The sequence below is a fragment of the Bubalus kerabau genome, chromosome 2 (genome assembly GCF_029407905.1).
Source record: "Bubalus kerabau isolate K-KA32 ecotype Philippines breed swamp buffalo chromosome 2, PCC_UOA_SB_1v2, whole genome shotgun sequence".
Classification (NCBI taxonomy): Eukaryota; Metazoa; Chordata; class Mammalia; order Artiodactyla; family Bovidae; genus Bubalus; species Bubalus kerabau.
Window position 1 is genome coordinate 89,587,133 of NC_073625.1, and position 21,767 is coordinate 89,608,899.

The following is a 21,767-nucleotide window of genomic DNA, read 5'->3' on the forward strand; positions in this document are numbered from 1 at the left end:
AATTAAGCAACCACGTGTTTAATGCCTTTTTCCAATCCTTTACTGCAAGTCCTATGAAGGTGTGATTGCCTCTGTCTCATTTACTGCTGTCTTCCCAGTGCCAGGAATATGGCAGGAAATAAGGCACTAAAGGGAATATAATTTTGCAATGGGCTCCTGTAAGAAGTAACGAAAACTAGTCTATCTCACACAAAATCATGCTATCAACAACACATCACACTACAACATTAACAAGTCTTTGTAACACTTAACACATGAGGAAGCCGGTGAAGCAAGGTTTTCACCACTTTTGCATTCCCAAATACTCTCAACCTTCAACTAGGTTATGAAGCTGGGCACGTGTGATGTTCCTTGAAAATATTCATGGAATTCACTGTGGCAGCTAGGTTTCCTGGATGGAAACAAACTGAGACTCTAAGCCAAAGCCAACCAGCCTTCAAATGAACAAGTCATTACAAGAAATTATGCCCTAAAGGCCACCCAAGAAGAAGTAATATGAGATGCAACCAGTGCCCTCCTGAATTTAGCCAATTCACTTCGAATAAAACAAATGCTTGATGGATGGGCAAGAGCGCACAAAAAACGTTAAGAAAAAGTCCAGGAGCGAGCTGTGAAATAAGGAATTCCCAGGATGATTATGACTTTGGACAGTGTTACTATAAAGAAGTTCCAGATTATGGTGGATATTTCAAACAATCTTTGGAACCTAAGATTCATCTAAAATAGTGACACAGCTATTTGAAGTTTAGCACAGACAGTGCTTCTGGTATCTGAGATGACTATTAAGTTCTTAAGAAACTCTAGTATAGGACATTCAGGTCCCTGTGGATCAAAAGCTCCATAATTTAAATATCTAATGTAAGAAACTTTTTTTTTTTTAAAGAGGAGATACTTATTTTCCAGAAACTTTTAACTCAATGAATAACAAAGAGAGAAAGGGGCAAACGGGAAAATGCAGAATAAATAATTTAAACTGACACCGCAACAAGAAACTTAAGGAGAATAAGAAGCTAATTATCCTCTCACCCAATAACCCAAGACTTTTACAAAGTAAAACTGAAAAGGACAGGAAGCTTATCATTTTACTCTGTGTTTTCTGCCTTATTCTCTTGATAGTGGAAGGGTGGGCAGTGGGAAAAATGAGATACATGTTTGTATAGTAGTGAAGGGGTGAAACTAACATTTTTTTCTGCCTACTGTGATATGTGCCTAAGACACTAAACATGTATTATTAGATATAGTCCTCACAACTAACCCACTTGCAGATGAAGCTCACCGCGGTGACGTGACCGGTCAGAGGTCCCCTGGCTGGTGGCAGAGGCAAGCTCTTACTCCAGAGCTACCCAGTGCCCCTTCTACAACACCCCACTGCCTTAGTCTCCTTGTTCTGTCAAATACATTAACTATTTATTTAGCAGAACATTTCCAGCTCATTTCTTTCCATTATTCCATTCAAATGAGCTTTCTTTTTCACTCTGAGGGATTCTATTAGCCGTCACACCTTTTCCCATAGCTTAGAGATTAAGGGACAGCAGACCTTCCTTTACATACAGCAGCTCCCCTCTCTTATACTCTTAACGCAACTTTTAATGAGGCACAGAGTGTGTATCTCAAACCCAGCGCAGCCGGGAAGGAAGAGCTGGCACCGCCCCGAATCCTTCCCAGGCTCATTCATTCCCAGACATTCTCACTCCGAGGAGGTTCTTAACGACTTTCTCATTTACACAACATAAAGTAGAGGCTAATTTTTAATTTTAAATGGTCAGCTTAGTTAAATCATTGTTGAATATCAAAATAATTATCAATTTTCTACTTTAAATGATTTCTTTGTATTAGTAAAATTAAAAAAATTTTTCTCACCACAAAAACCCAATGGCAGAGGGGAATGAACGAATGCTACAGTGACCAAAACTTGGGAGAGATTTCATTCAAGTCCTGCATTTTAGCTTATAGAGATTTGAGGTAATTTTCCATTCTATTCCACTAAAATAGCCTTGCTTTTAACTTCCCCTTCATATTGTAAACGTTAACAATTTAGAAAATACCTCATACTTATTTTGCAGTGTCTCAGAGAGCACTTTCCCCATTACTCCTGCTGGTATGCAACACACTTTTTAGGAAAGAATGGTAATACTGTTTCTAACACAGTCAGATGAAGCGGTAACCTGTGGATAATAAAGCTTTAAATTGATTATTTCAGTAACTGACAGATTTTTAAAAAGTTATTGCTTGTGCTCCAATCTTATAAAAGTGGAAAAATCAGTATTTCTTCTGCCAAGGAAAGGTAAGTATATAAAAGGACTTTATAAAAAGTTAATATACTTAATTTTTAAAATTCTGAAACTGATTTAATTTTATTTGTCAGATTTATGTATGTGTTATAAACATACATAAAACATACATTCGATCTTCCTACTCTATTCCAATCTCAGATAACAGGTACTCAAAGAAAATACCGCATTTCTGTTTTCAGAAATTGTAAAATGTGGGAATCATCATATAAAGTCAAAATTACCTTGCTTTTCTATAACTGAGTATGAAGCCAAAAATCCTCGTCCAGAAACGTGAATTCCACTCATGAACAGCACTGTGACTTCATTGCTTTTTGATTCAATTGAATGGTTCATTTGCAAGCCCAGACCACAGTATTTGCCTAGGATGAAAGAAAAGCAGATATTTGGTATGATTCATAAAGTCAACATTATGTACGATGTAGGTAACAGAATCATAATAATACACCAAGCTGACCAAACTAGGTATTACATTAATCTAAAACGATGACTAGAATATTACTCTGGAGAGAGAAAAAAAAAAAAAAAAAAACAGCAAGTAATAAACTGTTCAAATGACTCAAAGGGAAAAACAGTGTATTCAGACATCACTGACCTTATAATGACTCAATTTCCTGTGAAACACAAGTATTCCCTTTAAAACCGTGACAAGGAATTAAAAAAAAAATTAAAGTATTTCAGGTAGGCAAGTGGCTCATAAATGAACCAACAGTTAATTGGTGGTATTCTTAACATGTTTCCCATAGGGTTACCCCAGATTTCTGAGCACAGGGACCCCTCCAAACTTTTACAGATCTTCTCAAGTTTTCTTCCAAGAATTGTTGGACTTCTGTCAACCCCTTTCGGTGGTCATGTTCAGTCCTACAGTTTTAACTATGATAACAACAATTCACATTCATGCCTCTATAAAGCCTTTTCCTTGAACTTCAGAAGCATGTATCTAACTGCCTAGCAACTTTTACTCTTTAAGGTTTCACAGACATGTAAAAAATAACAGATCTTCCGTCAGAACAGATCTAAGTTTATTAAGATAAAAAAGAAGAAAATAAAAGAATTACAAGAAAAGATATTGCACCAATAACTAATAAAAATGAGTTTTTCTTATGTGCATGGTAACTTTAACAAATTCTGAATAAAAAGTTCTAAAAATATTTTAAGTTGAGCAATATCACTTTATGGGCTTCCCTTATAGCTCAGTCGGGAAAGAATCTGCCTGCAATGCAGGAGACCCGGGTTCAGTTCCTGGGTCAGGAAGATCCCCTGGAGAAGGAAATGGCAACCCACTCCAGTATTCTTGCCTGGAGAATCTCAAGGACAGAGGAGCCTGGTGGGCTACAGTCCATGGGGTCACAAGAGTTGGACCCGACTTAATGACAAAGCCGCCACCAAATCACTTTAATAAGAGTAATCTGTACTTCCATAGACATCATTTTCAAGGACTATATATTATCATATGAGTAGAAAATGCTAAATAATTCACCTCTATCACCACGACCACCACTCCAACCAGAACTGGTAAGGGAACTAAGGTCCCTTATATATACAGAAAGTGAAGTCCGCTCAGTCGTGTCCGACTCTGCGACCCCATGGCCTGTAGCCTACCAGGCTCCTCTGTCCATGGGATTTTCCAGGCAATAGTCCTAGAGTGGATTGCCATTTCCTTCTCCAGGGGATCTTCCCAACTCAGGGATTGAACCCAGGTCTCCTGCATTGTAGACAGACACTTTACTGTCTGAGCCACCAGGGAAGTCTATATATACAGAAGTTAATTGCAAAAATAACCTAATCAAAATGGACAGAAGACCTAAACAGGCATTTCTTTAAAGAAGACATTCCAATGGCCAACAGGCACATGAAAAGATGCTCAACACTGCTAATTACTAGAGAATGAGGTATCACCTTAAACCTGTCAGAATGCTATCATCAAAATTCTACAAATAATAAATGCTGGAGAGGGCATGAAGAAAAGGGAACTCTTCTATATTGCTGATGGGAATGTAAACTGGTGTAGCCACTATGGAAAACTGTAAAATAAAGCTACCATATGATCCAGCAATACCACTCCTGGTAATATATTCATAAAAGACAAAAACTCTAACTTGAAAAGACATGTGTACCCACCCCACCCTGTGTTCACAAAGCACTATTTACAACAGTCAAGATACAGAAGCAATCTAACTGTCCATCAACATATGAAAGGAAAAAATAAAGATATGATATATATACATATATATATATATATATACACGCACAGCCATAAAAAGCAAAATATTGCCATTTGCAGCAACATCAATGGACCTAGAGAAGTAAGTCAGACAAAGATAATATATGATATCATTTATACAGGGAATCTAAAAAATAATACAAATGAATTCATTACAAGATAATCTCAAAGACACAGTAAACAAACTAATGGTTACCAAAAGGGAGAGAGAGAGGTGTGGAGGGACAAATTAATATGTTTAAAAGGGACTCAGTAATATCACTAAGAATGGATTTGCCTTTCCTTCTAAAGAAGGAAAGATTAGGACTACTTAGTCATTGTTCACTTTGATTTCAGGGAAAGTGGCTATTTCAACATTATTTTGTTCATAAATAAATGACAGATCCAGTATTTGCACATTTTAAGATGAATAAGGTTCATGACAACCCCATTCTGCTAAGTCACTTCAGTCGTGTCCGACTCTGTGCGACCCATAGAGGCAGCCCACCAGGCTCCCCCGTCCCTGGGATTCTCCAGGCAAGAACACTGGAGTGGGTTGCCATTTCCTTCTCCAATGCATGAAAGTGAAAAGTGAAAGTGAAGTCACTCAGTCGTGTCCGACCCTTAGTGACCCCATGGATTGCAGCCTACCAGGCTCCTCTGTCCATGGGATTTTCCAGGCAAGAGTATTGGAGTGGGGTGCCCATGCCTTCTCCGGAGAACCCCATGAACAGTATGAAAAGGCAAAATGATAGGATACTGAAAGAGGAACTCCCCAGGTCAGTAGGTGCCCAATATACTACAGGAGATCAGTGGAGAAATAATTCCAGAAAGAATGAAGGGAAGGAGCCAAAGTAAAAACAATACCCAGTTGTGGGTATGACTGGTGATAGAAGCAAGGTCCAATGCTATAACGAGCAATATTGCATAGGAACCTAGAATGTCAGGTCCATGAATCAAGGCAAATTGGAAGTGGTCAAACAGGAGATGGCAAAAGTGAACATCGACATTCTAGGAATCAGTGAACTAAAATGGACTGGAATGGGTGAATTTAACTCAGATGACCATTATATCTACCACAGTGGGCAGGATCCCTAAGAAGAAACGGAGTAGCCATTATGGTCAACAAGAATCCGAAATGCAGTACTTGGATGCAATCTCAAAAACGAAAGAATGATCTCTGTTCATTTCCAAGGCAAACCATTCAATATCACGGTGATCCAAGCCTAGCCCCAACCAGTAACGCTGAAGAGGTGAAGTTGAATGGTTCGATGAAGACCTACAAGACCTTTTAGAACTAACACCCAAAAAAGATGTCCTTTTCATTATAGGGGACTGGAATGTAAAAGTAGGGAGTCAAGAAAAATCTGGAGTAACAGGCAAATTTGGCCTTGGAATACGGAATGAAGCAGGGCAAAAGCTAATAGAGTTTTGCCAAGAGAACACACTGGTCATAGCAAAACCCTCTTCCAACAACACAAAAGAAGACTCAACACATGGACATCACCAGATGGTCAACACCAAAATCAGACTGATTATATTCTTTGCAGCCAAAGATGGAGAAGCTCTATACAGTCAGCAAAAACAAGACCAGGAGCTGACTGTGGCTCAGATCATGAACTCTTTATTGCCAAATTCAGACTTAAATTAAAGAAAGTAGGGAAACCACTAGACCATTCAGGTATGAGCTAAATCAAATCCCTTATGATTATACAGTGGAAGTGAGAAATAGATTTAAGGGACTAGATCTGATAGACAGACTACCTGATGAACTATGGAATGAGGTTCGTGACATTGTACAGGAGACAGGGATCAAGACCATCCCCATGGAAAAGAAATGCAAAAAAGCAAAATGGCTGTCTGAGGAGGACTTACAAATAGCTGTGAAAAGAAGAGAAGTGAAAAGCAAAGGAGACAAGGAAAGATATACTCATTTGAATGCAGAGTTCCAAAGAATAGCAAGGAGAGATAAGAAAGCCTTCCTCAGCAATCAATGCAAAGAAATAGAGGAAAACAACAGAATGGGAAAGACTAGAGATGTCTTCAAGAAAATTAGATATACCAAGGGGACATTTCATGCAAAGATGGGCTTGATAAAGGACAGAAATGGTATGAACCTAACAGAAGCAGAGATATTAAGAAGAGATGGCAAGAATACACAGAAGAACTGTACAAAAAAGAGCTTCATGACCCAGATAATCACGATGGTGTGATCACTGACCTAGAGCCAGACATCCTGGAATGTGAAGGCAAGTGGGCCTTAGAAAGCATTACTATGAACAAAGCTGGTGGAGGTGATGGAATTCCAGTTGAGCTATTTCAAATCCTGAAAGATGATACTGTGAAAGTGCCGCACTCAATATGCCAGCAAATTTGGAAAACTCAGCAGTGGCCACAGGACTGGAAAAGGTGAGTTTTCATTCCAATCCCAAAGAAAGACAATGCCAAAGAATGCTCAAACTACCGCACAATTGCACTGATCTCACACGCTAGTAAATTTTGAGTAATGCTCAAAATTCTCCAAGCCAGGCTTCAGCATACGTGAACCATGAAATTCCGGATATTCAAGCTGGTTTTAGAAAAGGCAGAGGAACCAGAGATGAAACTGCCAACATCCACTGGATCATCGAAAAAGCAAGAGAGTTCCAGAAAAGCATCTATTTCTGCTTTATTGACTATGCCAAAACCTTTGACTGTGTGCATCACAATAAACTGTGGAAAATTCTGAAACAGATGGGAATACCAGAACACCTGACCTGTCGCTTGAGAAACCTATATGCAGGTCAGGGAGCAACAGTTAGAACAGCACATGGAAAAACAGACTGGTTCCAAATAGGAAAAGGAGTACATCAAGGCTGCATATTGTCACCCTGCTTATTTAACTTCTATGCAGAGTACATCATGAGAAATGCTGGGCTGGAAGAAGCACAAGCTGGAATCAAGATTGCCAGGAGAAATATCAATAACCTCAGATATGCAGATGATACCACCTCTATGGCAGAAAGTTAAGAGGAACTAAAAAGCCTCGTGATGAAAATGAAAGAGGAGAGTGAAAAAGTTGGCTTAAAGCTCAACATTCAGAAAATGAAGGTCATGGCATCTGGTTCCATGACTTCATGGCAAATAGATGGGGAAACAGTGGAAACAGTGTCAGACTTTATTTTTTGGGGCTCCAAAATCACTGCAGATGGTGATTGCAGCCATGAAATTAAAAGATGCTTACTCCTTGGAAGGAAAGTTATGATCAACCCAGATAGCATATTGAAAAGCAGAGACATTACTTTGCCAAAAAAGGTCTGTCTAGTCAAGGCTATGGTTTTTCCAGTGGTCATGTATGGATGTGAGAGTTGGACTGTGAAGAAAACTGAGCACTTAAGAATTGATGCTTTTGAACTGTGGTGCTGGAGAAGACTCTTGCAAGTCCCTTGGACTGCCAGGAGATCCAACCAGTCCATCCTAAAGGAGACCCATCCTGGGTGTTCATTGGAAGGACTGATGCTGAGGCTGAAACTCCAATTGTTTGGCCACCTCATGCGAAGAGTTGCCTCGTTGGAAAAGACCCTGATGCTGGGAGGGATTGGGGGCAGGAGGAGAAGGGGATGACAGAGGATGAGATGGCTGGATGGCATCACTGACTCGATGCACATGAGTTTGGGTGAAATCTGGGTGTTGGTGATGGACAGGGAGGCCTGGCATGCTGCGATTCATGGGGTCACAAAGAATCGGACACGATTGAGCGACTGAACTGAACTGAAGGTTCACGTGAGAAAATGTACCTTGAGACCTTTACTCTTACTTCACACATTCACAAAGAACAATCTGGATGGACTGAGGATTTAAATGTGGAGGAGGGGAAAATTAAAGCATTTAGAGGAAAACTCTGAAAACATCTTCATAACCTGTAAGGGGGCAAACATTTTAAAACAGAATGTGAAAAGTATTAATACTAATCATGAAAAAAAAATTGTGAACATTAAAATTAAGTTAAAATTAATGTTTGCTTATCAAAAGATACCAATATAAAGGAATAAAAAGGAAAGGTATATTAAGGGAGAATATTTGTAACATTTATATCTAAAAAGAACTCATAACCATTTATATCTAAAAAGAACCTATATATTTAGATATATAAAAGAACCCCTACAAACGAGAAAATAATCATCCAATAGAAAAAAAAATGCATTAAAAACTTCAAGATTCTTCACAGAAGATATTCAGTGGCTAATAAATACATGAAGAGAGAACAATATCATTAGCCATTAAATAAGGCAAAGCTACAACGTGATATCTGTTCATACAAACTAGAAGTGTGATAAAAGAAAAAAATAGAGAACAATAACTAGAACTCTCCTACATTGGTGGTGGGTGTGCAATGGCACTACCACAGAGGTTCTTGGCAATATCTACCAAAGCTGACCATATGGACACTCAGTTCAGTTCAGTTCAGTTGCTCAGTCGTGTCCGACTCTTTGCAACTCCATGAATCGCAGCACACCAGGCCTCCCTGTCCATCACCAATTACCGGAGTGCACTCAGACTCACGTCCATCGAGTCAGTGATGCCATTCAGCCATCTCATCCTCTGTCGTCCCCTTTTCCTCCTGCCCCCAATCCCTCCCAGCATCAGAGTCTTTTCCAATGAGTCAACTCTTCGAATGAGGTGGCCAAAGTACTGGAGTTTCAGCTTTAGCATCATTCCTTCCAAAGAAATCCCAGGGCTGATCTCCTTCAGAATGGACTGGTTGGATCTCCTTGCAGTCCAAGGGACTCTCGAGAGTCTTCTCCAACACCACAGTTCAAAAGCATCAATTCTTTGGTGCTCAGCTTTCTTCACAGTCCAACTCTCACATCCATACATGACCACAGGAAAACCCATAGCCTTGACTAGATGGAGCTTTGTTGGCAAAGTAATGTCTCTGCTTTTCAATATGCTATCTAGGTTGGTCAGGGAATCAACAATTCCTCTTCTAGATAAAGAAATATGCATTAATGTTCACCAAAAGATAGGTGATAGAACATTCACAGCAAACAATTAATAACAGCCAAAAAGGGTTATTCATATAGTGAATATATCTTAATTTCCTTATTGTCAGAAGTTTAGCTTGCTTCTGATTTTTCTACACAGTGAATAATATTGCAATAAACATTTTCCTAACATAGCTTCTATCTTTTAAAATATTTAAGAGGGACTTTTAATATTTGCTTCTACACTGCTACTTAAGTGAGCTATGCCAGTTAATATAGCCTAAATATTAAAAAATGACAAATTTCATCACACCACTATATTAAAAGCTATGTTTTTAACCAATCCAAGAGTAAGGGAGGTCATATACTTAGCTCTAAAACTTTTACATTTCTCTGATTATAAGAAAAGTTGCCTCCTCCAATATCCTCCTTCATAATGGCAGCCTGGACAAAAGAGCACCCAAATTTTTATCAGTACCCATGATGGTGACCAAAGGGTCCTGACTGAAAATGTTTTTGCAATCATGTGGATCAAAATATCTGCAAAGCAATACCAATCTTCCTCATCAAATTTTTCTAAGTAGGCTTTTCTTCTCTCTTGTGAAACTTTCTACCTGAACTGAGAACTATAAGACTTTTTCTCTGGAAAATCAGCACATTTCTGGATAGAGGAAAGCTCCAAACTCAGAAAAGGTAAATGACTCAAGGCCCTGGCTCTCATTAAGTTGACAGCTTCTTTTAGGACAGCTGGCAGAGTTTTCTTATACTAAGTACACTACTGTGAAAAGCAATGAGTCATAACTGTGTGGACTTCAGCAAAACCAAATGTGCTGCCAAGCATCACAGGTGAGACATACAGAGCATACCAAGAAATTTCTTTCAAAGATTTTCTGGAAAAGTAAACTTTTTACCACTTATAAGATGTCAAAGACTTTTTCATATCTCCTGTAAGGGTTCACAAACAGGAGTTCTTGGGCACGGTCAGCATCACATGGCTTAGTTTTATCCAGTTGAATGACAATGAGAAATGGGACAGGTGTCAATTCCTCACTAACCTGTCTCAAAACATTAGAAAAAACATTCCAAAGGACACCATTTACAGAGACAAAGCTTTAGCATTTCTCTGTTCTTGTCCACAAACCAGCTTGACCATTCTAGAGTACACAGATTCACTAAGGCCTTTTGAAATGCATGTGGCTTCTGTACTTTCCAATGCAACAAACAACCTCATACAACGCTTCTGCATTAGGAACAAATCCAAGTTAAATGTGGGTACCCATCTAGCTTCTAATGAAAAAAAAATTCACAGTAATCAATGTATTTTTGTGGTAAACAGATATGAGATGACTTTAGCCTTCCTGAGATCATGTTTTCACAGACCAGGACTTTATCTCACGTGAAATTCTTACATGGCTCTTATATCTACTACATAAGACACCCATAATCATTAAGATTAGCAATCACTTCTTTAACTCCTGCCCATAAATAAAATATTAATGATGATTTTACTGTAATAACACTTCTTTCAAATGAAATAATTTATACTTTAACTTGATGTAAAATAATAATTTTTTTTTTTGACAAAGAAAACTTTAAAAGAAACTCCAAGAATGAAATTTATTTTATTTTTGTGAGGGTCACAAATCCCTAAAACATATCAAGAGATTTCATGGAGTCTAACAGTAATTTAAGTGGCAAATGTTAATGAAAGACCCATCAGGGGAGACAAAGACACTTAAGATAAACCACGCATAGCTAGAAAATACTGAAAACTAAATCCACTGGTAGGTAAGACAACTGACCTCAGAGAAGGAACTTAAAAGCAAAGAAATCCTGAATAGGGCAATTTTGGATAGGAAACACTTCGGTGGGAGAAGTAGGTTAAAAGTAGCAGAGAGAGATGGAAACTGTATGGCAAAGATGGGGACGCGATCAAATAAGAGCAGGAAATTTAGGATCTTGCAAGATACATACATACATATATATATATATATGTATATATATAAAGGATATTCAATCCCTTCCCTTCTATGGCCTCTTCTCTTGAGGGGAAAAAAAAAGTAGGAAAGAAAAATTTACTACACTAATAGAAGAGGGCTATCATAAACTTATGATAAACTACAAAACTTGTAAACCATATAAACCACTGCAAACTGCCAGCACTGTCCACAGAAATACTTAGGCATTGTCTTTATCTATTTAAACAAAAAAGGTAGGAAAAAAAATGAGAATCTCAGCAATTCAATTTATGGAAACCCCCTCATCCCCCAAAACGATGGTAAAACAGAAAGAAACTGGAACACAACACTAAACTTAATTAAATGTCCTCAAACAAGCAACTGGGGATATGGCAAAACACCTCAAAACAGAAACTCAAAAACTAAGAACAGAAATGGACCAAAAGCAGGGGAAAAAAACAGTTGGCTGATCTCAGAAAAGAAATGCAAAAAAGTGACAAAATTATGTCAGAAATATTACAAGGTGCACAAGGAATAATATTCTAATGCAAATATGATAATAAATGTCAAAGAAAAGAACAAATACAATGAGAAAAGGAAACTGAAAAAAGTAAAAAGTATCAGTGAGAACGTGGCTTAAATGAATGTGATTGAAACAGCAAAGAAGGCTGTTTTCTTACAATTAAGGTATTTTAAAAAGATACACACGACAATGAAACAGAAATAACATTAAACTATAATTCAAGAAAGTTTTCTAGAATCTAAATAGTGAAAGAGCTCATTGGATACAGTGAAAACTAACCCAATGATAAACTTCAATACATATCCTTGTAAAACTGTTTGACTTTAAAGGAATCTTTACATAAGCTTCAATACAAAAATTAAATATCTTATAAGGGCAAGAGAATTCAATTAGTATCAAACTTCTCAAAAAACAACAATTACATAAAAAAGCCAGGCAATAATGGAAGAGCATTTTTTTTTAACTCAAAGATTGAAAAAAAAAAAAACCATCAAAGAATGAACATATGAACCAAAAACTTACATATAAGATCAAACTGATACTCAAGGTAAGAAAAAATTTTAAATTAAGCAGCTCTAAACATGCAAGATAACTATACTCAAGCCTCTTTTAAGGAATCAATCTATTCAAAGATGAACTTCATTCATTTAAGATACAGTTGGGAGAACTTAAGTAAAAAGACTGCCAGTGAGCATTTAATATATTTAAACAGTGATAAAAGTTGGATGAGTTGAAGATTTAAGATATTATATGATACAGGCTATGTGTTATGAATTTTGTTCTGTCAGAGTAGAAATGAGGAAAGCAGCAGGAAGGAAAGAGGAAAGAATTAGGTTGGTACAAATGTAATTGCAGTTTCGGACTGTGAATTTTATATCATTATAAATAGGCTCCAACACATCTTTATTAATCGAAATAGGAACCATTACAATCAGCACATTTTTGCCAATGAGAAATATGCTTTCTTATTCTTGTAGCATAAAAATTAGTGCTCCAGGATTTGATAAACTCTTTTAAAACATTTTCTGCCTCCTGCTGGTTGTGGAAGCATTTTTCCCACAAAAAGTCGTCCAGATGCTTGAAGAAGTGGTCGTAGGCTGACGAGAGGTCAGGTGAAAATGGTGAACGAGGTAAAACTGCGCAGCCCAATTCATTCAACTTTTGAAGCATTGGTGTGAGACATGTGGTCAGGCTTTGTCATGGAGAGGAAGTGGGCCCTTTCTGTTGACCAATGCCAGCTGCAGGCATTGCAGTTTTTGGTGCATCTCATAGATTTGCTGAGCATACTTCTCAGATGTAATGGTTTTGCCAGGATTCAGAAAGCTGTAGTGGATCAGACCAGTGACAGACCACCAAACAGTGACCATGACCTTTTTTTGGAGAAGTTTGGCTTTAGGAAGTGCTTTGGAGCTTCTTTCCAGTCCAACCACTGGGCTGGTGATCACCGGTTGTTGTATGAAAGCCACTTTTCATTGCAAGTCACAATCTGATCAAGAAATGGTTCCTTATTGTTGCACAGAATAAGAGAAGACGATACTTCAAAACGATGATTTTTCTGATTTGTGGTCAGCTCACGAGGCACCCACTTATTGAGCTTTTTCACCTTTCCAATTTGCTTCAAATGCCAAACGACCATAGAATGGTCGACACTGAATTCAGCAACTTCTCGTATAATTATAAGAGGATCGGCTTCGATGATGCTCTCAATTGGTCATTTTCAACTTCTGATGGCTGGCCACTACGCTTATCTTCAAGGCTCTTGTCTTCTTTGCAAACCTTCCTGAACCACCACTGTGCTGTATGTTTGTTAGCACTTCCTGGGCCAAATGTGTTGTTGATGTGGCAAGTTGTCTCTGCTGCTTTTTGACCCATTTTGAACTCAAATATAAGAAAATCACTTAAATTTGCTTTTTTGTCTAACATCATTTCCATAGTCTAAAATACATATAAAATACACAGCAAGTAATGTCATTAGCAAAAAAAAAAAACACACAGTGAAAGACATGTAGTAAAATGAGGTATAACATAACCATATTTATTTAAGAACGTATTCAATATCAAATGGTAAATTTCAACAAGGCAAACATCACAATTACTTTTGCACCAACCTAATAGAACAGTTCACTGAATGTTATATGAATTAAAGATAGGAGTTACAGGCAACTGGTAGGAATGAAAAGACACCATGAATAATAGACAAATCAGATAATAAAGCATGAAGTCAATGGGATTAGAGGCATTTAAGAACATAAAATCAAATAAAAAAAAGTAAAATTGGAAGGTAATACTTAAAACTACAAAACTTATTTAAACTCCAAAAGGAGTTTAAATATAGATGAAAAGAAAATAATACAAAGAAATAAACACAGCAAATATAAAACACATGACTGATTATACCTTAAAATAACATGAGTTAAGACAAAAAAAAAAACAACTTAGTTTTATAAACAGATAAAACAGGTCTTAGCTTTAATTATTTAAAAAAAATATTTTCAATTTGGTTCATAAAATGAGACCCTCAAGTATGTTATATACAAGAAATACATCCTAAACAAAATGATTCAGCAAGGCTAAAAGGAAAGGAATGAACAAACAGGAATGTCAAGCAAATGAATGTAAAAAGAGATAAGGAGGAAGGTGTCTATGTGATACTAATATCAGACAAAGAAAAATACAAACTAAAAAGTACTAAATATGACAAAGGAGAAACTTTTTAATGCTAGAAGTCACTATTTAAAATGAAGACATCATAATTATGAATAGCTATGCAACGACATTGCAATCACCTTTATAAAAGTAAAAACCCAAAGATATGCCGAAAGAAAAAAGACACTAGAAACAGATCAAGTAGATAAAAATATGAAAACCTAAACAGAATAAGATATTTTGGATGCATATTAAACTTTATATCTTACTATTCGAGAATAAACCATCCTCTTGAGCATACATGAGACAGTCACAAAAAAAGATATCTTAGGTTATACATAAAAGCAAGTTCCATAAAGTAGAATATTATAATTTTTCTAAGCACAATGCAGTAAAACTAAAAAACTATTAACAGTAACAGAATGTGTACAATGTTTATTTTAATACTAACTACCTGAGGATCAACTTAGAGGCAGTGAGCTGATAATCTAAAGCAGCACTACTGAGAATTTGAGTCTGACAGTGCTTTTGGGGCCTGTCCCATGACTGTAGGGCACATAACACACCTCCTAGATGCCAGGAACACTGCCTGTCCCTGGTGGGACAACCAAAAACATCTCCAGACATCTCCAGTGTCCCCTTGGAAGGCAAAATACCAAACGTTTGAGGAGATTGTCCAAAGAGAAAATGACAAAGCTTGCAAAAAGAAAAATCAGTTGACTGAGGTTTAGAGAGTTAAATTAAGCATGAGGCTGAAGCTAAATACAAGAGTTACATGTCCAACTAGGATTTAGAGAGAGAGAAGGGTAAGGATTAGGATAATTTGTAATAGAAATCTGAGCGAGTTAATGAAGGAAGATATTACCTCTGGGTGGTTAGCTTTCATATAAGTTGTGTTTGTTGTATAAAAAGTTCGTCTCTCTTATGTTTGTGCATCAGTTAACATATTTTAGTCACTGTAGAAAACAGATTTTTCAGGGCTGACACTTGTTTTGATTGGTCAATACCTATGTTTAAACTACTATTAAATATTTTATAATACTGACTGTAAAGAAAAAATAATGTCAGAATAGGGAGTTTCCTGGTGACCTAGTTGTTAGGATTCTGGGCTTTCACTCCTGTGGCCCAGATTTAGTCCTTTATCAGGGAAATGAGATCCTGCAAGCTGCCACGTGCCCCCCCTCACCCCCCCAAAAAATGGTTATTTCAAAATAAATAAAGGAAAAAGCTAAAAGGAAAAAGTAAATGTTGACTAGAAAGTTGCTAGTTTCAACAGTTTAGGGTAAGTGGCTGCTGCTGCTGTAAGCTGCTTCAGTCGTGTCCAACTCTGTGCGACCCGATAGACGGCAGCCCACCAGGCTCCTCTGTCCCTGGGATTCTCCAGTCAATAACACTGCAGTGGGTTGCCATTTCCTTTTCCCATGCATGCATGCACGCTAAGTCGCTTCAGTGTCCGACTCTGTGTGACCCCACGGGCAGCAGCCCACCAGGCTCCTCCGTCCACAGGGTTCTCCAGGCAGGAATACTGGAGTGGGTTGCCATTTCCTTTTCCCATGCATGCATGCATGCTAAGTCGCTTCAGTGGCCGACTCTGTGTGACCCCACGGGCAGCAGCCCACCAGGCTCCTCCGTCCACAGGGCTCTCCAGGCGGGAATACTGGAGTGGGTTGCCATTTCCTTCTCCATAGGGTAAGTGGACCATGTAGTAAAAACAATTAAGGAGTAATGTCACCACCACCACCTGTGTACGCTCAGTCAGGTCCTGCGCTTCGCATCCCCATGGACTGTAGCCCGCCAGGCTCCTCTGTCCATGGAATTTTCCAGGCAAGAAATACTGGAGTGGGTTTGCAATTTCCTATTCCAGGGGATTTTTCCAACCCAGGGATAGAAATCATGTCTCTTGTGTCTCATGTACTGGCTGGATACCTGTTAATACCTGCCAATAGATACCTGCTAATAGCTGGTATCTATTACTCTATAGCCTAGTGGTTGAGGTTATAGACTTTGCTGTTAGCCAGACCTTAATTCAAGTCTCAACTCTGCCTATACGACTTTGGGCAAGTTGCTTACCTTTTTTTAATTTATCTGTTTTATGGGAATAATGTGTAGGATTCTTGTAGGACTCAATACAATTAAGCATGCCAAGGGCTTACAGTAAGAGGCACCAATTCTGGAGCCAGGCTGCTTAGGTTTGAATTCCACACAGCAATTCGCCAGCTGTGTGACCTTGGGCAATTTATTCAACCTCTCTGTGCTGCAGTTCTCTCATCAGTAAATGGGGGTGATAAAAGTACCTATCTCAAGAGCTCTTGTGAAGACTACATAAGTTAATTGACAAGAGAGATTTGAATAGTACCTGGCACAATGCAAGCACTGCATGCATGGTAGTTATTTTCATTATTAAACTGAGCCTCTACAGAATAAGAAATAAAAAAAATTAGAAATCATTATCATCATTACATACCTAATATCATCACTTCAGCATTTTCAAGAGGTTTGGTGGTAAAGAGAAAGAAAATATATTTACTTTTTCTCTTAAACAAGGAAGACCTAAGCATATTAGAGAGAAAGAGGACAAACAATACAGAAAGAGAAACTTCTCTGAAAACATAATAGACACAGAATCATTTACGAGATGAAGCCCTGAGGACCTCAGTTTCCCTCTTTGTAAATATTATCTGAAGAATCTAAGAGACACAATTTTTAAAGATACTTTGGATGAAGGTTTAAGACAGAATATGTATCTTTAAATATACCTTTGAACACGTAGACACACATTTACATTTCTTTTACAGAATGCATTTTCCTTTAATAGCTACTAGGTTTTAAAATATTTAGCTTCTCTTTTAGAGATCTACCCACAAATTACTTCATCTCCCCAAAAGTTCATTTAAAATGGAAATTTTAAGCAAAATCCAGGAAGAAAATATATACAATAGAGTGGGAAAAGGTTACAAGTAAGCAAAGATTTTTCTTTTAAATATTTGTTTTTAAATTCCATGTCTGGACTAATTATCAACAATATCCATCAGGGAAACGATGCTGCTGCTGCTGCTGCTGCTACTGCTGCGTCACTTCAGTCATGTCTGACTCTGTGCGACCCCATGGACTGCAGCCCACCAGGCCTCTCCGTCCCTGGGATTCTCCAGGCAAGAACACTGGAGTGGGTTGCCATTTCCTTCTCCAATGCATGAAAGTGAAAAGTGAAAGTGAAGTCGCTCAGTCGTGTCCGACTCTTAGCGACCCCATGGACTGCAGCCTACCAGGCTCCTCCATCCATGGGATTTTCCAGGCAACAGTACTGGAGTGGGGTGCCATTGCCTTCTCCAGAAACAATGCTAGTAGATATCTATGAACCAAAATAAAATATTGGAGTTATATATGTATAGAAAGTTAAGATTAACAACAAATGAATTTAATTTTCACCTCTATGATTGTGGGGCAACCACAGAGCAACCACTATGTCTCAGACACCAAGGATTAAAGAATAATCAAAGGGGAAAAGCCACAATGAAAGTTTTTCTCATTCCAACACAATCTGCCTATAAAAGGAACAGATCTGAAGAGCCAGTCTTAACTCTATCATTAAACACATCCTTTTTGTCAGTGAAAATAGGTACCACTACACTAATTTCACAAAGATTTCTGGACAGTCTAGCTACTTAGAAAGTTGTTATATAGTATCATAAAACAGTCATATGTTTAAATAATGTTACATATTACTGCCCACTCTTTAAAGAAAATAGAAAATAACCATGTAAACCAAAAGTGCTTTATCAATTAAGTCACATTCTAATGATTTACAATTTAAAAAGTGATTCCTTGAGAAACATTCCTTTCGCTTTCTTGATTATTCCATAATACAATCTTTCAGGGGATAAAAGTCCCTAAAATTAACACTTACAGGGGGAAAAAAAATCTAAGCTTTATACCAATGTAGGAACCATATTTATAGGAAAATGCAGCTCATTTGAAGCTGCCTCTGTTCAGAAGGGACCCTGAGAAAAGATAACACAGAAAACAGGATTCTTTACCATTGTCACTGGAATCTTAATGCCCACATATATTTGTTTCTATCCTATAATTCCTGGCATATCTACCTAATCAGAATATTAAACAGTTATTCTTGAATGACCTTTATTTCTCTGCCAATCCGGAAAGTTACTTTTCTACCCTGCCCCCCTCCCCCGCCCCGCCCCAAACAGCTCCTCAAATGGAGGACCAGAGGATATATGGTAGGTGGTGATGGGAGGGGTAGGGAGGTGGGGTGGAGCAGAACTAAAGTCCAACAGGAATCATCATCACTCAGTCCCCCTGACCTTTCTGCATCTTTCCACTCACCTGTGTGAAGAGATAGCAAGGGAAAACAAACCCCATGGAAATAAGGGAGGGCTGAGCACTGTAAAGTACTACTTCATTTAAGCTTCCTACAGTACAGGTGATGCCTTTGCAGTCTGGACCGAGGCCCTGTAGAAACGATTCTCAGCAAGTAGGTCCTAGAACTGGGATGAGAACCTGGTGAGTGATTTAAAATCTGTGCTCCATTTCTTTCCCATGTCACTCTTCCTCTTTAGCAGCATAACCCTATTGTCCAAATACATAATCCTCTTGTCTTCTTTTTTTAATAAAAAGCACTTTCATTATGGAAAGTAAAAAAAAAAAAACACCAAAGTAGAGAGATGCACTCCCATGTGCCCGGTGTGCCATTCTGGTTTCACCTGCCCTCTTCCTACCACTTTTTTCTCTGACATATTTAAAAACAAATCCAAGACATTTTGTTTGAACTTCAGAATGTCTCTAACAAACCAGATCTTGAACAAACCAATATAACATTACCACACCCCAAAAAATTACTCCTGAGTATTGCTGTATGCCCAATTACTCTTATCTTACCCTAAAATTTCTCTGCTTATCTTAAAAATGTTTTATTGCAATCAATTTGGATCAAGATCCAAACAAAATCACAAGGGCCACATATTACTTTTGGAAGACATCTCTCTCTAATGCATGCCAGTTATCTTGATCTCCTTCCTTTTCTTTTTTAAAAAAATGCTACTTATATGTAGTCTTTATGGTTGATAGAATGTGTTTCTCTAGCTCCTTTATTTCCTATAAGCTGCTAAGGGCTTGATCAGATCATCGTTCACTTTTTTCATGGTTGTCTCAAAGCTGCTCAGGTGGTACTGCTAAGTCCCTACTGCATCACCTCAGGAGGGAGTTAATATCCAGCTGCCTTCTATTAGTGTTACAGTAATAGATAGCTCCTCAGGCGATCTGAGTTTCTAAAAGTTTATCCGAGACCATATATTCAAGGCAACATGCACATGGTGATCAAGAACCCAGATTAATTGAGAGCTGACTGGGAGACAACAGTGGTTATCACTCAATAGACCAGGAACTGTTCCTCTTGGTAGGTAAGAGGCTGAAAAGTGGGGAAGAGATGAAGGGTTTGACTCCAGATGGAGAGGAGCCCAGGAGATGCACACGATGCTCAACAGGACAAGATACTAAGTTCCAGTTATAGTTCTAAAAGACTTTTACATACCTGTATCATTAAGTCTTTCCAAATAAAGTCACAGATAATTTTAGAGTTATTTATTTTATGATATTAATTCACCAAGATAGTCTTAGGAATTTTTCTACCTTTCCTGCTAGAGAGAAAGGTGCTGATCTCTAACCAAAGGTTCTCAACTTGACCTCAAAGTATATTCTCCTGGGAAGCTTTAAAAATCCCAAGGTGTGGGTCCCACCCAATCCTGATTCAACTGCTCTAGGTAGGGGACCAGAGATCTGGTATTATTTCAAAGTCTATCCAGGTGACTCTAAAATGCAGCCATAATTGAGAACCATTGTTCTTAGCTAAAAGTAAGGACAACAGCAGCTAATATTTACTAAGCAAATATTATGTGTCAGGTACCATTCTAAGCACTTCACATGTACTAGTCTCATTTGCTATATTACAACTGAGGAAACAGAGATCAGGTAACTTGCCTGAGGACACAGAGCAAGCTAGGAGCAGAGTTAGTACTTTACTAACAGGAAGTTTGAATCCAAAACCTGTGCTCTTAATTACTATGATATACTGACTCCTAAGCATGACTTATATTTAATTGCAGATAAAATTATCAAAGAAAAAAACCAATACAAAAAGATAATTAACTTAACTTTCTCCTCCTTAGAAGCAGTAGAGTGGTATCTTGTTGCAAAGAAACCAACACAAGCTTATTAGAAAAGTGGACAAGACAGACAAGAATCTTCTTTTCCAAAAAAAGATTCAAATTTAAGATTTCCAGACATTCCAATAATTTCCCACATATCCTACGGAGCATAATTACTCAATGTTAAGTATCTAATACGGCTTCAGTTTTAAAACTCAGCCACTGATATATTGAAAATGTCCTACCTATTTCGGTTCTACCAACTCCAATTCCATTGTAAATTCTCAAGTAATTAAAGTGACAAGAATCAGAATCTTCGATGTCAAAGTCACCAAATTTGATGCGCACTCTCTCTCCCGTCTTTACACGAATCTCCCATTCGCAAACAGTGCTGTTAGGATAGGTGTGTGGGTAGTTTATAGACGTCAGGGTTCCACTTTCAGGACCTAGTACAGTATGTCCACATCCATCACCTTTAAAAAAAAAAAGTTAAAAAAGTGATATATTATTCTTTATATCTTTAACTTACACTATAAATAATCAGGGTTCTGTGAATATTTTAAAATACATATGACATCAGATATTTTATACCAACCACCAATACCTCTGGTACACAAGATACACTAAATGACATGGTTCTTGGTAAATCTACTTGTGTGAGCCAGGTGAAGCCAGGTTAGATCAAAATAATCAATGGTTAGCTTTATGAGTTCAAAGAACTTTCCAATCAGAATAAACAGAAGTAAACAAAACTTAGCAACAATTATACCATATTTATATATACATATCATAATAAATCCAATCTTTAAGAGTACTGATTCACAGTAATTGTTCAAAATAAATAAAACTATAAAAATAAATCTACATGATCAGTTTCATCTATTTACTTACAAATACCACAAGCCTTTTCTAAAATTTCTGTAAGAAGTTGAATGATTTCTAAAAATACTTAAGCTATACTAAAGACGGGCTTCCCAGGTGGCACAAGTGGTAGAAGAACCAGCCCGCCAATGCAGGAGACTTA

General features: G+C 37.7%; 1 protein-coding gene and 1 pseudogene across 2 annotated transcripts in view; both read right to left on the minus strand.

Annotated features, from left to right (window-relative positions):
* Positions 1-21,767, minus strand: part of DCBLD2 (discoidin, CUB and LCCL domain containing 2) — an 84,434-nt gene that overhangs the window by 40,776 nt on the left and 21,891 nt on the right. The window contains exons 2-3 of one of the 2 annotated variants that reach the window (XM_055567893.1): positions 20,989-21,216; positions 2,516-2,653 (exon numbers count right to left, since the gene is read on the minus strand). In XM_055567893.1, the coding sequence (XP_055423868.1) occupies positions 2,516-2,653; positions 20,989-21,216 (366 nt within the window). The remainder of the gene's footprint in view (positions 1-2,515; positions 2,654-20,988; positions 21,217-21,767) is intronic. The other variant, XM_055567894.1, reaches the window with a different exon arrangement.
* Positions 12,626-13,871, minus strand: LOC129643444 (histone-lysine N-methyltransferase SETMAR-like; annotated as a pseudogene).